Below are 16,752 nucleotides of genomic sequence, written 5' to 3' on the forward strand. Positions count from 1 at the left end.
AATATACCTGAAAATGTATAGAGTGATTATCTCTAGAAGAGAGGGGAAGGAAATGGAAGGAGAATCTCAGTAGTGAGTAGAAAGGTATGCATTATAATATTTTATGTAGTTTAACGTATGTTTGAAATGTTAAGGAATTTTTAAAGTTTAAATTATATAGTATCAGAACAGAATAGAGAACCCAGAAATAAAAATAAAAATTTAAAAATATACAGTATCTATCACATAGAGTTGTTATGAAGAGTAAATGAGATAATGTGAAACTTCTGGGTGGGTAAAGATAGCAAGATGCAGTGGAGTCACAGAATCTCTGTCCTTGTGTATCTAACCAAAAAGTAATAATAAAAAATTAAGTTAAAGGATACCCCCCAAAATTAAGAGAATTCAACCAAACAATGAAAAGGGTACAATTTGGACTTTCCTGGCGGCGCAGTGGTTAAGAATCTGCCTGCCAATGCAGGGAACATGGGTTCGAGCCCTGCTCCGGGTAGATTCCACATGCCATGGAGCAACTAAGCCTGCGTGCCACGACTACTGAAGCCCGTGCTTCTCAACAAGAGAAGCCACCGCAATGAGAAGCATGTGCACTGCAAAGAAGAGTAGCTCCCGCTCGCCGCAACTAGAGAAAGCCCGCGAGCAGCAACAAAGACCCAGGGCAGCCAAAAATAAATAAATAATTTTTTTTTAAAAAAAGAAAAGGGTACAACTTTATGGCATAAACATCAAAGAGGTGTAATCAAGGAAAGAAACAGAAGATTCTAAACTGAGTCAGTGTGGTTTTTAACCTGACCCAGAAAAGGATATCAGGAAAGCAGGTGAATCCACAAAATCCTGAGCCTTCTCACCTAGAGTGAGTGAACAACCTGGGATAAAGGGGAAATTCCTGGGAGGAGAAGTCCCTATCTGCCTTCAGAACCTCTCAGTGGAGGCGGAAAAAACCACACAGCTTCCGTTTTCCCAGGTGCCATGATGAATTATGGGAAGGATCTGAAGGCCAAACATACCTGCTCATAGGCATCAGACACACCCTGTACTATTCACAAGGAGAAAGACTAGACAAAAGAGTGGATCCCTATTTCTTTCCTTCAGTTATTTTTGTTTGTACACAAGTGTGATTATTCGCCTAATTCTATCTCTCCACTGCACAGTATCTCCGAGATAGCAGGGATGGGTCTGCCTTTGCTTATGATAGTGCCTAGCAAGTAGGTGTATAATAAGTCATAGGGCCACCTAGTAGGTGTATAATAAACATTCAGTGAATAAATTAGTGAAGGAGGGAGCATATGAGTTGGTGTCAAAGAAATCTGATTTCCCATAGTGTACAAATTTCACAGCCACCATTTTTATTTTGCATGAACTGTTCACAAGGAGAAAAACTAGACCCCATGGGGTCTGGGGCATTTCCTAACTAATAAAAAAGCCTACCTGATTCACATAGCCATCGGTGTGATTAATAGAGTGTATTTACAATTGTGTGAGCAAATTCTATTCCCTGTGACAAATATATTCTACAGATTAAATGAACAATACAACATTTTACATGCTTCACGGTCAACAACTACATTCTGGGAAATTTCTTTTTGACACTGAATGAATATTCCAGAAAGAAATAAATAATTCAAAAATAATCTGTGACTATATCACCAGAATCCTTTTGCCTCTTGTTAGTGAAACTAATAGGACACACAGCCTCTTTAAATGTAAATTTAAATAAAACATTTTCTCTACCTCTCTGCTCTCTTTGTTCCTTGCGATCCGCAGATTACGGGAATATATATACTAGTCTCCAATACACACATCTATAGGTGTTGAGTTTTATGCAAGACGAAATCAAGGTATTCTAGGATTTAAATGATCTATTTCCACAGTTAGAGAGGAAAGAAAGTACTCTGAACATCAGAAGAAAGGCGAAGCCCTTTAGGGGGAGGGGACCAGGCCTGGGACCCATCCTCAGCCGGGGACGCCGTTACTAGGCAACCCCTCGCGTTCTCAACCACCGCCCGAACCACTTCCACGCCCTCATTGCTAAGGAGATCGACGCTCCAACTCAGCCCTGCCGCAAACCTGCGCGCTCTTGCGACATTGCCGCGCCTGCCGCTGCGTGCGCGCCCTCTGCCCCCACTCTCCGCCCCGGCCGCCATTGCCTCGTGCCCGCGCCGGTCGGTTGGTGGCGCCTTTGTCCTACGGCGGGCAGGTGGGCTGAGGCGGAGGCGGCAGCGGCGGGCCTAAGGCGAAGAAGCGGCCGGGAGCCCGCCGCGCTGGTAGCGGTGAGTGCCGGGAAGCGGTGGCCGTCCGCCGAGGCGTGGGGCTGATGGGCAGGCGGGTGAGGGGGGCCGGGGCCGGATGGGGAGGCTGAGGCGGGAGGGCCCGCTCGACGCGCGGCCGCGGCCTCGCCTCCTCTCCGGGTGCGCGCGGGGCTGCGCATGCCCGGTGCGGGGCGCGGCCTTCTCTGGCTCCCGTCGGGCACAGGCCCGGCCAGTCGGGGCGGCCGGAGGTGGGCTCCGGGCGGGCGGCGCCGCATTGCCGCCTCCAGTCTGTGCGCGACCCGCCGATAATAGTCCTCCGGGCTCCTCTGTAAGCTAGGGCTGCACACCCCGCGCCCCCTTCTCGAAACGTGAAGTCGCTCGCCTGCGGGTCCTCAGCGAGTCGGTGGCGCAGTCGGGATTCGAACCTGGGAGGAGGTGGCCGGCCTTGCCGGGCGTTCCGCTGGGCGCGCGGCGCCGGGCGGCGAACCGAACGCTCTGTCCCCCATCGCCGCCGCCCGCCTCGCGGCCCCTTGACAGCATCCTCGAGGCGTCTCGTTGTTATGTGACACTCTCCCCCCACACACCCGTTTTATAACGCGGACCCGGGCCCAGAAAACGGGGAAAGCAACCGGGCCCGCGGTTACCCTGGCAACTAGCGACCGAGCCAGCGTCCCAACCGGCTGGCTCTCTTTCTCTGGACCCCGGGCACTTTCCGCAACCCGGACGACCCGCCGGGGGCTTTTTTTAGAACGGCGTTTCCCCTGTTTCAGTCTCTCGCGTTGCACTTTTATGTCCGTGTACCCATTGTACTGCTGTTTATTTACCAAATGTTACTTTTTTCTTCTTTAAACTGACTCTTTTTTTTTTCTCCTTTTTAAATATATTTGTTTAAGGTGGAAACGTAAATCACGAAGCGTATGATGGAAAGCCAGTTATTTTTCTAATGCTCATAAAGAAATAAATACTTATGTATTAAAATAAACAGTGCGTCCTGATTCCTCCTGAAATTATTCTGCGTTCCACGCTCTGGGAAACGCTGCGCTAGGAGTATGGGGTTAATTGTGGTCCTTCTGCGTTTAGCTCTGTGCACAGAATTGTTCCCTGAGGCATAGCAGATTCCATGAAATGCCCCAGGGTCTTCGGGGATAATAATGTTGTAAGCTTTCTCGTTGTAAACTGTTCTCGTTATTGACTTAACGCGGGATAGTCCCAGAGAACTGCAGGGACTGTGCGCTCAAGGGCACCCGGTGTGCCTCCTCGGTTTTCTTGTAGCATCGTGGTGTGGTAGCTACCGGACAGTTCAAAAAAGATGTTTCTGCAAACGCCGATGGATTTGGTTTTTGACAAATCTAGGTTTAATGTTTTCTGTATGAGTCAGTCTGGGTGTGAAAACTAACTCTGGTGTTGACTTTTCCAAAACAGTAAAGCCCAAGCTTTGCGCTGTGAATATTGGAGATCACTTGGCTATATGTCGACATAAGTTTCTTCCTTCATTCTGATTTCTTTGCCTTTCTTTTAGCTCATCTGTCACTCTCCAGATATTCTTTGAAACCTCTGACAGTCTTTTAACCTAAAACATAGAAACAGTGATTTTCCTTGTAGGCTGTACTGGAGAAGGCCCAGTGGAAGGAATTTTTCTAGGCGCAGGTTGTTCAATGGCACACGCCTCTGAACCCCACACTTTGAAGGAGACATTGGTGAATTAACTTATTCATTAGTTAACCGTCTGTTCCTATTTGCAGTCTGTTCATAAGCTCTGTTTTTGTGTGTGAGATAGTAGATTGACTTTAACTCACTGAGAGAAAAGTCAGCATAGGCCGTTCAAGGGTTTTTTTTCCCTCAAAGGCTGTGTAAAAAAATCCATATTCCTTGGGATTGCTTTGTATGAGCACAGTGTAGAATTTACGGAAGGCTAAGGTAATTTTCTTCACATTTCTAAGCAGCAGTCCTGTGTGGAGAAGAAATGAGAATTTTATTTTACTCCAGTCAGTTTCAGAACTTCAGCAAATGGAGCCTCATCTACCAGTGCTCAAAGGCTAAGAATAAACATTTTTTGGAAAGGCTTTAGAAGTCTGATGAGAAAGAGCACCTGATGGTTTGAAACTTCATTTTAAATAACCATTGCAAGCATTCATTCTCTATGGCCTGCAGATGGCAGTGCCTTTGTACAGCTTATTATTGTGCAAATTGTTGGAGTTCAGTTGTGCTTTTAAGAATGGAAAGCCTTTGGAGGAAGTATATTTAATATTTTATTCTGTTCTGTTTACATTGTTTCTTTGTTTTTGACTCTCCACACTAGGAATGAAACATCTATTCCTACACTCACTATTACTCTTGGTGGTAATGATAACATACAACCAGCAGTGCTTATGATTCACAAAGCAGGTTTACAAATACCAACTCATTTTCTCCTGCCAGTCCTCTTGTGAGATAGGTAGACCAGTCTTATTGTTATATCTTTTTTGCATATGAGGAAACAGTGGCTCAGAGAGGTTATATTTCTTGCCCAAATAACATATTAGTAGAACATATTCAAGAAATTATTGAAGGTAAAAGATTTTGTGGTCAAGCAAAATTGGGAAATGTTGAGGTAAAGCATTGCTCTTAATCCAAAACTTCTCAGAAGCTTTAATATACTAAACATGTGCAACGTAGATGTCCAAGAGAGGAAGGTATGGTGATGCCTTTCTCTTGCTCTCCTCCCATGAACATCCTGTGGTAGTAGTGTTCCCCCAAACTGACCACTCTTTCTTCTATTCTCGGTTTGCTCTCTGTACCTTGCCGTTAACTAATGATTACCATATGTCTTTAAGACAAATACTTTTAAAGCTCTATCAGCCTTTTTGTGCCAAAAGATTTGTCCTGTGAACAGCGTACACATTGTCCAGACTATTCAGTTACTTGAAGTAAACTATCAAGAAGTTAAAAGAGCAGTGACCAACAGAAAATTACCCTCTGTAATTCTCATTAATGAGAGGCATTAAGGAAAGGATCAGGGTAAGGCCACTGTCTGAAGCAGCAGTACATTAGGGAAATATGAACTATACTGACAGCTAAATATATAATACCAGCATGCCTGCTGCTTTTTAATACGAGTATTTATAGGGATGGTCATTTTCATTCTTTATCCTGTCACTAAAAAATACAAGATAATAGGTCAACTGGACCAATTACTTTTATGTTAAGAAAATAATTCCCCTCAAAGAATCAGAACTTTTCCAGACCATAAGCCTTTTTTCCCTTTATTTCGTGTTCAGAACAACATTATTGTTGACCTATGCAAAGACCAACAACTTTAGGCAAAGAGCAGGGGAACTTAAGTTGCATTAGTGAACAGTTATAAAGCGGAGTGTCTTATAACTTTAGTTCTAAAAAATATCTTGAGTGGTCCCCTGGTTTGGATCTGGAATGATTGAATTACTGAAGGTTAGGTTGATCCTGCAGCTAGTGGGCAAGCTTTGAAGAACTTTGAATTATAAGTACTTTGGCTTCAAGTTGCATATTTAATCATGCAGTTGGAGATTGAGATAGTAATAACAAGTATTTAGGGTCAGAGATGATACCAGAAATTTATTTTTAATCTCTATTCAGAAATTACTTTTGATATCCAAAAGAAAAAAATAGGAAAAACATGACTTTCACTCAATTTTACAACTTAGAGTTATAAATATATAATTGAACTTTTTTGCAGCCTTTGGTAAACTTACATTAGGACAGCATCAGAGTCACTAGAACAGCTTTTTGGAAATACAGATTCTTGGCTGCAGCTCCCCACCCCAACTCCTAACTGACCGATCTTTGGAAGAGGAAGCTGGAGAATCTGCCTTTCAGAAGCCACCCATGCAGTTTTTATGTACATTAAAGTTTTGAGAACCCCCGATTTAGGACTTTAGAAAATGAGCTTTCACTGGAAATGGAAGGTTGAAGCGGATTCTAGTACTAATCTATTTGTATAAGATTACTAATGGGAATTGACAGCTCTGGTTTATGGTTGAGTTTCCGTTAATGCATTTGTTTTAAGAGAGACATTTTAACTGTAAAATGTTTTTTGGCTTCATAGTTTGAACTAGAGGTAAGAAGAATAGTTACAATGTCTGGAGTTTTCAATATTTTAATCCCTTCCATTCACATCAGTCAGATGCTTTCACCTTATTGAGAAGAAAGCATACCTACCAAGATTGCATGGTCTGCTTAATAACTTTAGATTTGCTTCACTTTGCTTGTATTAGTGTGAATGTGAAATTATATGTATGTGTCCATTTTTCTGTTTGTTGCATTTAGATGTGAAAACAAAATGCCTCAGAAGTTCTAGCCCCTGCCAGCAAAACTATACTGACAGCTCTAGTTTGCAGAATTTAGAGAGAACTTTAATGGGTAGTTTGACCTTTTTTAGCCAAAGAAGTGGATAACATGCTATTTAAAAGTGGCAAGCTTGGTGGTTAATATTTTTCCTGCCAGTTTATAACTACAGGATCGGAAAAAGAAGCTTAAATTTTCAGGATACTTTTTAAATGATCAGATGAAATTGAAGGGAAGTGATGGACTGCACACTCCTTGTGGGAGGAGGAGGCACTGACCTTATAATTGGATATTATAATTATTACCTTTAGCACTATGGAAACTTGGGTTGATCCCATTTCCTTTGGAGGTTGCTATGTGATTATACTTTCTATACTGTTTTCAGGGATTGTATTTTTACAGATTTTAGCCATTGTGAGATGTTCTTTGTAACATGTTTATGAGCTATTTCCCCTTGAACACAGGAGTTTAGAAGGGTTTCTAAATGGAGAACCTAATTATATGTTATGCATAAACTACAGGGATAAATAGATAATAGAGTAGTACCGTAGTTCCCAAATACCTGCCAAAGATCACCTGAGAAACTTGTTAAAATGCAGATTCCTAGGCTTCATCCTCAGATTCTAAAAGTTTGAGAAGGGGTCTAGGAATCTGATTTTTAAACATCTTCTCAGGTGGCGCTGATGTATTTTCATTAAAGAAATGTGATGTGGAGAATGAAAAGAATATATATATAAACGGAGGGAGAGGGTGAGGAGTTGTTTAATGGGTATAAGAGAGTTCGTTTTGCAAGATGAAGAAGTTCTGGAGACCTGTTGCACAACAGTGTGAATATGCGTAACAATACTGAACCGTACACTTAAAAATGGTTAAGATGATAAATGTATATGATGTGTTTTTTATCACAATTAGATTTTTTTTTTACGATATTAGAAAAAAATGAGGAAGAGTGGTTTGTTGTTTGTTTCTTCCTAATCAGTGGATTGTTGATATTAAATACTGATTCCTCTGGCCATCAGTTCATTTTATATCCCTTTATTGAAGGTGAAATCATAACGTTTTAAATATTTTTCTCCCACATCGTCCCTTCAGTGTCAAACCAATGATCCTTGAAGGACATGATTATAATGGGCAGTATTTTGAATGTCTGAGGTTTAAATACATTCTTTTTTTGAATATACATACAGTAAACCTTCATTAATTTGGCTTCACTGAAACTCTGTTTATGGTAGTTCAGTTCATAGCCTCCTAACAGGCCCTCTTGCCACCAATTTCTTCCTTTGCCATGGCAAAGTTTTTTGTTATCTAGTCTACTCTGGCTTGCATCTGTAATTCCTCTCTTTTCCTGCTCCTATCCTCCCATCCCCTACATTAAACTCCTACGGTATTTCTAACTTATGTCCTTCACACCACTCCTTTCCCTTTGCATGTGCTGCAGTGACTTCTCTCTTTCTGGTAAACTTCTACTCATTCTTCAGGACTCAGTTGAAATGTTACTTTTAGGCCTTCCCACCTCCTCCACCTCTCTCTTGCCCCCTGTTCCTCCCAGTCTTCTCTCTGCCCTGCCACACACATAAACATAGTTAGGCCTTCATTATCTCTGCCACAATCCCACTTTAAATTATATTGTGATTATCTATATACATGTGCTTCTCTCCTTTATTAAGCAGTGAACTCCTTTAAGGCAGAGACTTTAGCCTTGTTGTTTCCGTATGTCTTAAGACCTAGTATAGAGTGTGACACGTGGTATGTATAGAAGCATTTGATGTACTGTACTTTTTAAGTTCATTAGTTTTCTAAGGATCTCTACTTGTACAGTTTACTGAAATTTTACCTGTTTTAAATAAACCTGTATTTTGAATTTTTTGTCGGTACAACTTTTTTAGTAGTTTAGATTAGCTCAACCTTTGTCAGTCCAAATTAGTGAGCTTTTTCTCTTAGCTGATAATCTTGAATCAATATAACTAATACAGGTAGAATATCCACTTTATCAGGTTCAGAGAAATTAAGTGACTTGACTAAATCCACCCCTACCCCCCCAAAGTAGGACTAGAACTCAGATTTGCTGATCCCAGCCAAGTGTTCTTTTATCAAAAGAAGTCAAAAGGGCCGAAAATTAAATGTTGACAGAGAATTTTTGTCTGAGGGGTTGAAGTGAATAGAACGTCAGTAGCAAAAGCCAGAAACATTGTGGTTTGAGGTGATAGAAATCGAAGTTGTAATTGAATAAGTAGGTCCTATCCTATTGAGTGTCTGGGGCACTTACACATTGCAGTGATCAGCATAGACTGTGCCTTTTCCAGATTCCATCAGCATTTGATCAGGGAGTCCTCGCCAGTATTCAGAATGGAAATAGGTCTTTCTACTCCCTGTTGGAGTCAGCATAACATGTTTAAGCACTTTAGTGTCAGACACACCTGGTTTTGAGTTCTAGCTCTGCCTTTTGATCATCTTGTGACCTCAGCTAAGTCACTTAATTTCTCTAAACTTCGAATTTCCTCATTCACAAAATAGAGATCGTAATAGTACTTAACTCCCAAGAGTTGTAGAAAGGATTGCATGAGATAATGCACATAATGTTCTTATACAGGCTCTTTCCCCCATTCCTGTTCCCTGGAATAATATTCTAATACCGTTAAGGACATAATAATTATTTTAATTAGAAATTGAAAGAGATAATCAAATATGAGGGAATGTGTAGTTTTCAAAGTGAGCTTAAAGGATTGATTTAGAAACAGCAAGCAGGGCATTCTCTTATCCCTGACTCTTTACAGTATAACTCATTATAATATCCCTGATGTTACAATGTATCATCAAAGTCATCTTCATAAATATAGTTTCAATGAGAAGTCCTGTCCTTTCCCTTCCCAATTTTAGGAGTTACTGTGTGATATCCGCTGTCTCATCAGTATGGTTTTCCAAGTAGCATCATCTTTGTCATCATGTATCTCCAATTTAATAATTCGTGATTGTTGGTTGGTTTTCAACTAGACCTTTTGGCAAGCTGTATTTCATTTGTAATCACTTACTGAAATTGTAGTGAATTCTCTGGCGGTCCAGTGGTTAGGACTCTGTGCTTCCACTGCAGGGGGCCTGGGTTCGATCCCTAGTCAGGGAACTAAGATCCTGCAAGCCCTGCGGCGCAGCCAAAAAAAAAAGAAGAGAAAAAAAAAGAAATTGTGTAGGCTTCTGGGTTATTTCAACCAGTAGTGGTACTGTCAAATGTTGTGGTTCAAAATGCACTTGTTTAGAGTTGTTCTCACTGTTCTCCATTGTGATAGTCTTTGAAGTATAAAAATTGGTTTTAAGGTGAAAAGAATTATTTTACAGTGATACAATTAAAAAATAGAGCATGGGGCTTCCCTGTTGGCACAGTGGTTAAGAGTCCGCCTGCCAGTGCAGGGGACACAGGTTTGAGCCCTGGGCCAGGAAGATCCCACATGTAGCGGAGCAACTAAGCCCGTGCGCCACAACTACTGAGGCTGTTGTGCTCTAGAGCCCGCGTGCCACAACTGCTGAGCCCACGTGCCACAACTACCGAAGCCTGCGCACCTAGAGCACGTGCTCCGCAACAAGAGAAGCCACTGCAATGAGAAGCCCGTGTGCCGCAACAATGCAGCCAAAAGTAAATAAATTAAAAAAAAAAATAGAGCAAAGCAGTTTCTGATACTATGAATGAAACATGCATTTTTATTTATAACATATCTAAGAACCACTGTGTGAACCCTGTCTGGCATATTAATCTAAAATAAAGTTGTAGATTAGGCATTGTGTCTTCCTTTGGGAGTTCTTTACCCCATTCTTTTGTGATTTAAAATAGCTCTGCCACTTCCTGTATAACATTATGTTTTCCAGATTTTTTTCCCATTTTTTCCTTTTATGTAAATCCCTTCAATTGATGCTGTTTTTCTTGTCTAAAAATTCTTACCTGAGTAGTACTTTTAACTGTTTTCACCCCTTGGAAATCATAGATATTCAGGTGAAAGTTAAGCACCTTGTGGTGATGGTGATTTTGAATGGCATTCACATTGCTAATAAATTGACAAAGTATAGAACTACCAACCAAACTGAGGTGGAAGAGACACTAAGAGACTGAGTTGGCCCGGATAAAATAAAGCAGGAGGGAAAAGAAGCACCATTTCTTCCCTTTTATATGCGGAGGAGGCATTCCACCTCTCCTTGGAGACTCTTAAGTTACTACTGCCCTCTTGTTAATTATATTCTCTCCAATTTTGTTTCCCACCTAATGTCCAGAAAGATTCCCAAATTGTCTTTCCATCTGTTTTCCCTTCTCCTTTATATTAATATTTCTGTTTCCTTGGTGTAGATTATGTATCTCAGTAAGGATTAAGAAATAAAATAATCTAATTCAACTAATTAATACAAAAGCCTCCTTTACCAGTCCCAGTATTTGCATTTTCAGAGAGAAACTTGTTCAAATGAACCTCCAATTGATGAGTTTTCAAATTGTGTGACAGAAAATTGGGATGGGGCAAGGTTTTTTTTTCTGATTCTTTAAATCTTTGCTGTACCATGATAAGCTCCCTGAAGTTATTTCCACTTTTGGTAGCTTCTGTAGTCTTCCTGTATTTCTGAACTCCTAGGTTTTCCAAAAGTTCTGTGTGCACATATGTTAAGATTTTTTCTGTATGGGAATTGGTGGTGATGATAGTTTTTCATAACTCTCACTGAAAACCTCTCCACCTCTACCCTAACCTGAACAGTGAGTCCTCTTAGATGGCAATGAGACTATCAAAATTTTCCAGGTCTCATTTTCTCCATATCTTACTCAAGGTGGAGGTTTAAGGAACTCTTAAAGAGGAATGAATAAACAAACACTTGACATACCACACTAAAAGTTTGCTAACTCCTAAAATTAAGAAAATAGTCTAAGAATTTTCTTTTTTGCAAAAGAAACATAAGCCACACCATCCAAATATAATTCCTTTGGACTACTCCATGAAAATAGATACTAGGAGGCAAATTACAATCAGAATCGTTTAAAGATATAATCTTGAATTTTTAAATCTTTCAAATGATTGCAAAAAAATTTCACCAACTTCAAAGGAAAATATGTACCTCATTCATTCTAACTGGAACCAGTTTTGCTCCAGAGGTGTATGGTACGTGACTACTTTGGTCTCCCCAGTCCTATATATAATGGCCCTCACAGAATTGGATATAATTATACAATATAGTAGTCCTTTTCATATGATGAGGGCAAAATTATATAGTATTTATAGACACCAATTAGAGTAGTACCATATGTTCCATACTGTCACCTAAACATTTGCCAGGTCAAGTCAATGTTTAGGTGAGTTTTCTTCATTCACAAGGCCATTTAATAATACATGGAATCCTGCTGGGAAATATGGTACCTATTTATTTATTTATTTATTTTAAAATAGCTATTTGGTTGCTCCAGGTCTTAGTTGTGGCAAGTGGGCTCCTTAGTTGCGGCAGGCAGGCTCCTTAGTTGCGGCTCGTGGGCTCCTTAGTTGTGGCATGCAAACTTTTAGTTGCGGCATGCATGTGGGATCTAGTTCCCTGACTAGAGATTGAACCCAGTCCTCTTGCATCTGGAGTGTGGAGTCTTATCCACTGTGCCACTAGGGAAGTCCCTATGGTACCTGTTTAAAAGAATCTGCACACCACTAACACCACTCCCCATGTATTCCAGAGATACTTTGAAAACTACTTAAATAAAGACATTACATTTGTCTCTGAATCATAGTTGCCGTATATTAGAAAGCAGTACAAAGTAAGTGAGCAGACTAGGTCAGTAGGCCCTTCTAAACCTGAACTGATACTCTTCACAATTACATATAAAAGGAACTAGATACTCCCTGTAAGACATGTCATTATACAACATGTAATTCAGGCCTTAGTGAACTTTAAGGATTGTAACTTGTGACATGCAGTACCAAACCCATGGTCAGGTATTACTGGCCAAGTCCTTTAGAGAACGTATTTTGTTACCTTCAGTTTGGTCAAAAGCCATTCTCCTAAAGATAATGGACTTTGACTTAAAATGGAATTGAAGATCATTCTCGCTTGAACAGGAACTCAAAAGTTGACAACATAGCAGGGTAAAGGCTATACAAGACCTCTTACGTTTTGTTATTACTGTGGTCTTTCACATGATAAGATTCTGGTTAGAATTTTTCAAACACATAATTACTGTTTTAAAGCACTCTGTGTAAGTGCTTAATACCATTTAATGTCATTAGATACACTGTTAACTGCTTAATATGGAACAAGGGGAATAAAATTACACTGCAGCAGAAAGCAGTTTTATTTCTCCATTTACTAAAGTATGAAATCTTTAATGTACTTATTTATGTTTAAGGCATATAAAAATTGTCAGGTGTTATCTTTGGGCATGGATTGGTATTTTAGATACTTCATCAGTTCTTACTTACATAATGGTGTTTTTATTATTCAGTTTTTGCAGAGCAGGTTTGTTTTGTTTTTAGCAGGGAGGCTTTAAGTGCACAAATTGGCTTTCTGTAAGTTTGTATGTTTCCACTGTTCTTTATCTGGTTGTGTATGCTAGGCTTCTGTAACGAAAACTTACGATGAGTATTTTGTTACCTAACCTTACTATACCAAGTGCCAGTTTTTATTCTTAGGTACTTATCTATGAGGGTTATAGATGTTAACTATGAGGGTTATAGATGTTAACATGTCATATACTTTGTTTAGAAAATAATAAATTTCTTTCCTACATCTCATCCTGGAAGATTCTATCCAGTGGAATGCAACACAAGGCAAACTAAAAGGAGGCCCTGCTTCATGGAATATTCGAAGTTTTAAGACAGTGGATTCCAGCCATTACTTCTTTATAGCATAAAATGGAACTATTTGCCTTTGCTCTTTCTTTTTTTTTTTTTTTAATTCTCTTTCTTCCTTTCTCCTCCCTCAAAAAAGAATCTTACAGCTGGTTCTCCAAGAGTTTAGAAGACAACCTTTTCCCCTTTCAGAGGGGGCAGTTGTTAGGTTTAGGCTTGGCATAGTGTTAAAGCATTGACATAATCAGTTTTACACAAATTACGTGTTAGCTAGAAAACTGAGGGACATTCCCTACGAAGCCATGACAATGTACTGCCATAACTTAATAAAAATTGCCCAAGTGACTGTGCGTCTGCTGAATGGATTTTCTTACACCATCTGGTTGTCATTGTAGTTTTTTTGTTGTTGCTTTCATTTGAAATGTGCTGATGATCTTGTTTTTATTCCGTAGCATTGAACAGATGGGTTGATTATTCTTTTCAGATATTAATAAGGCAGCGGAAAGAAGAAATATGAATACGGCTCCATCAAGACCCAGCCCCACACGAAGGTAAAGTACCCTGAAGCAGTGAGTTACCTTGGGAGAGTTGGGCTCTGGGGAGTTAAGCCCAACTTCGTACATCAAGGGTCTTTTCTTCCCCCCAACAAATCAGAAACGCTCAAGCAAACAATAAGAACATGAACCTTGTGTGAAGGGCCTTGCTGCTTTTTTAAAACTTACATCAGGAGATGCAGAGGAAGCTTTGTGTTTTCCGTGACAAACCCAGCAAGTTCAGCTTGCAACATAAGTTGCAGGCGATTGGAAGAGGATAAACCTCTGTCTGTCCGCAGCTCACGTGTCAATGGGAGCCTCCACAGCAGGAGGAGTGCCCGAGGGTCGTTGGTGTGTGCTGCGCTGCACTGCAGCAGGCAGCAGAGATTCGACTCTTCATTCCAAATGGCTGCTGGTCCAGATGTTAACCCAGGTTTACAGAAAGTGCTGCTTGAGAGATTGCTACTGTGCCTGTGCTGCAGATCCCCTGTGTGCTCGCATGCTTGGGTTACCTATCGAGGGGAAATAAAAAGGGAAAAACACCCCACCTCTCAGAAGTCTCCCTTTTTCTTAGCTTTCCTGGAAATAAAAGGCATTTCCCCAGATGTTCTTCCACTGTTTACAAAAGAGGTAGTCCTGATGTGTATCCTCAAGATGTGCATTAAATTGGTCCCTTCTCTTAAAGAAGAGCCTTATTAACGTTACCATTTATACCAAAGATGAGAATATTGTATTCAAACTGTCTGGCTCCGTAAACAGCACACAAGTGGATGTAGTGTGTGCGGTTTTGTGTGGAATGCAGACATATATATCTCATATCTAGTGTCTCTTCATGGTCCAAGTGGATATTCAGTATGGGTTTTGCCTTTTCCGCTAAGTAAAACGCCAGTTTTCTGCAGTAAACTATGTACCTAAACTATATACCACAGTAAACTACATTTCATGTGATAAACTGAACACTGCTGAGTACAATGAATCCTAGTCTGTACTGGTAGCTCCACAGGTCACTTAGGGATATACCAACTAGCTGGGCATTTACACATAACATACAGCTGTCCTGCTTTGGAACAAAAACACCTATAGTTTGTTACCTACTTATAGGAAGGAATGGCTGCTGTGTGTTTGGTGTATATGCACCCACTTGGATGTAAGGATATTTTCTAAGCTACCAGGATTAAATTACATGTGTCTGTTCTGCAGAGTTCAAGCAGACCCTAGAGGCAAAGTAATGCTGCTGATTTTAGTAAGATTCTTTGAGCACTCTGCCTGCACAGAGGAGTTGAGTCTGACACCACAACTATAGCTACACTACAGCTGTTAGGTGGATACCCTGGTCATCCATTGGTTTCACTGCAGAAATGAGCATATACATTGGTATTCTGTTTGTTCTCTCTAACACCATAAGGAACACCTGCAGCTTGCAGGTATATACTGTATTGATTCATTTTGTGTGTATGTGTGGGTATGCTAAAGAACATAAACGAATCCTGTAGAACTTCAGCAAATCCATATAATGTCTGCTTCCGTTGTGCTGCATCTAACCATGCTGCAGATGTTGGGCAGTCCCTTCTGTGTTGCTCCTTGTTGCCCCAATAAACATGGAATACAGGTGGCTAAGAGTTTGCATCTATTGGTCAGAAATACGGGGCTCCACTGGAAGTTGTGGTTGCAAAATGACTTGAAAGGAGATACGGTGTACATCTAATTTCTAAGGAGCTCTAATGTGTGTGTTTCTGAAGTAGGTAGCTTCCCAGGAGTGTGGAGTTGGTCACTATAAAACTCCACTAGTAAAATCCTCCTCCTCTCTGTTGTCCCCATGATGCTTATGATCTCTAGGTAATGTTGGTGTGTTTCCACAGGCAAAAAAGGGGGGGGGTGCACATCGCAGAATACAGAGTAGTTCCCATTTGTGCTATGGATTGAGAAGAATATTTTATGTCATTCCATTAACAATATACCTAACCAGATGCTTTTAACATTTCCAGTTGATTGTAGGTATTCAACCTACATTGGCAATGTAGGGGAAATAACCAACTCACCTGGTTGGAATCCAATATAGCCATTGCCAGGGCAATTTATATTTTAAATTGCATTAAATTTAAAAGATTAATTTCATCCCAACCTAAAATGCCACTCCATAATTTCATCTGTAATAGAAGAAATATTTTTATGCTTTTTTTCTTCTTTTAATACTCCCCCCAAGGAAAAACATACAAACAACATTGGAGGGGGCCTTTTAAAATGTTCTCCTTACCAGATTTACAAATATAAATACACGTTACTTTTATATACCTTTTAATATATCATCTTCCTCAGAAATAAGTTCTAAAATGAGGTTGTTTGGGATGTGGATAGGGCTGTGGCTTCCCGCTTTATTTACAATCAATAGGAGGGACAGCTAGGCTAATTCAAATTCCGTTAAGAATCAGTCTTCCTTGGTGATAGTCCCTAACTGGATTCCTCAACATGTTGTTTACCATGATTAAGTTTCATATAGTCATGCTTAGTAAGGTTCGGGGAAGAGGATGTTCACATCTAGTAAAATCTTTTCTGGGCCCCATCTAAAAATCTAAGCAGAGTCCCAGGTTTCTTTACATTTAATAAAAATAAAAATTTTCAAACCTTAAAGCCAGATAAATTGAACATTGTATTCAGAATAGAACACTAACATTTTGATCATTGCCCTGATCACGTATTATCTCTTAAGATATACCAATAGGGTAGAAATAAAATACAGTAAGTAGGCAAGGTGTGTGGTTAGTCTGGAAGGGGCTAATCATTTCTCTGAGGGTGAACACTGGATAGCACTGTCTTTTTGGGTGCGTGCTTCCAGTCAGAACCTTGAGATAATTCCAAGTGAAGCAGTATGTTGACAACAATCCA

The 16,752-nt window shown here is 40.3% G+C and overlaps 1 protein-coding gene across 3 annotated transcripts in view; it reads left to right on the forward strand.

Annotated features, from left to right (window-relative positions):
- Positions 1-928: 928 nt before the first annotated feature.
- Positions 929-16,752, forward strand: part of NCOA5 (nuclear receptor coactivator 5) — a 31,238-nt gene continuing 15,414 nt past the window's right edge. The window contains exons 1-2 of one of the 3 annotated variants that reach the window (XM_082430204.1): positions 929-2,267; positions 13,821-13,887. In XM_082430204.1, coding sequence (XP_082286330.1) covers positions 13,850-13,887 — 38 coding nt within the window. In that variant the 5' untranslated portion in view covers positions 929-2,267; positions 13,821-13,849. The remainder of the gene's footprint in view (positions 2,268-13,820; positions 13,888-16,752) is intronic. The other 2 variants (XM_082430206.1, XM_082430205.1) reach the window with 2 other exon arrangements.

The sequence above is a fragment of the Balaenoptera physalus genome, assembly GCF_965194825.1.
Source record: "Balaenoptera physalus genome assembly, chromosome: 16".
Lineage (NCBI taxonomy): Eukaryota > Metazoa > Chordata > Mammalia > Artiodactyla > Balaenopteridae > Balaenoptera > Balaenoptera physalus.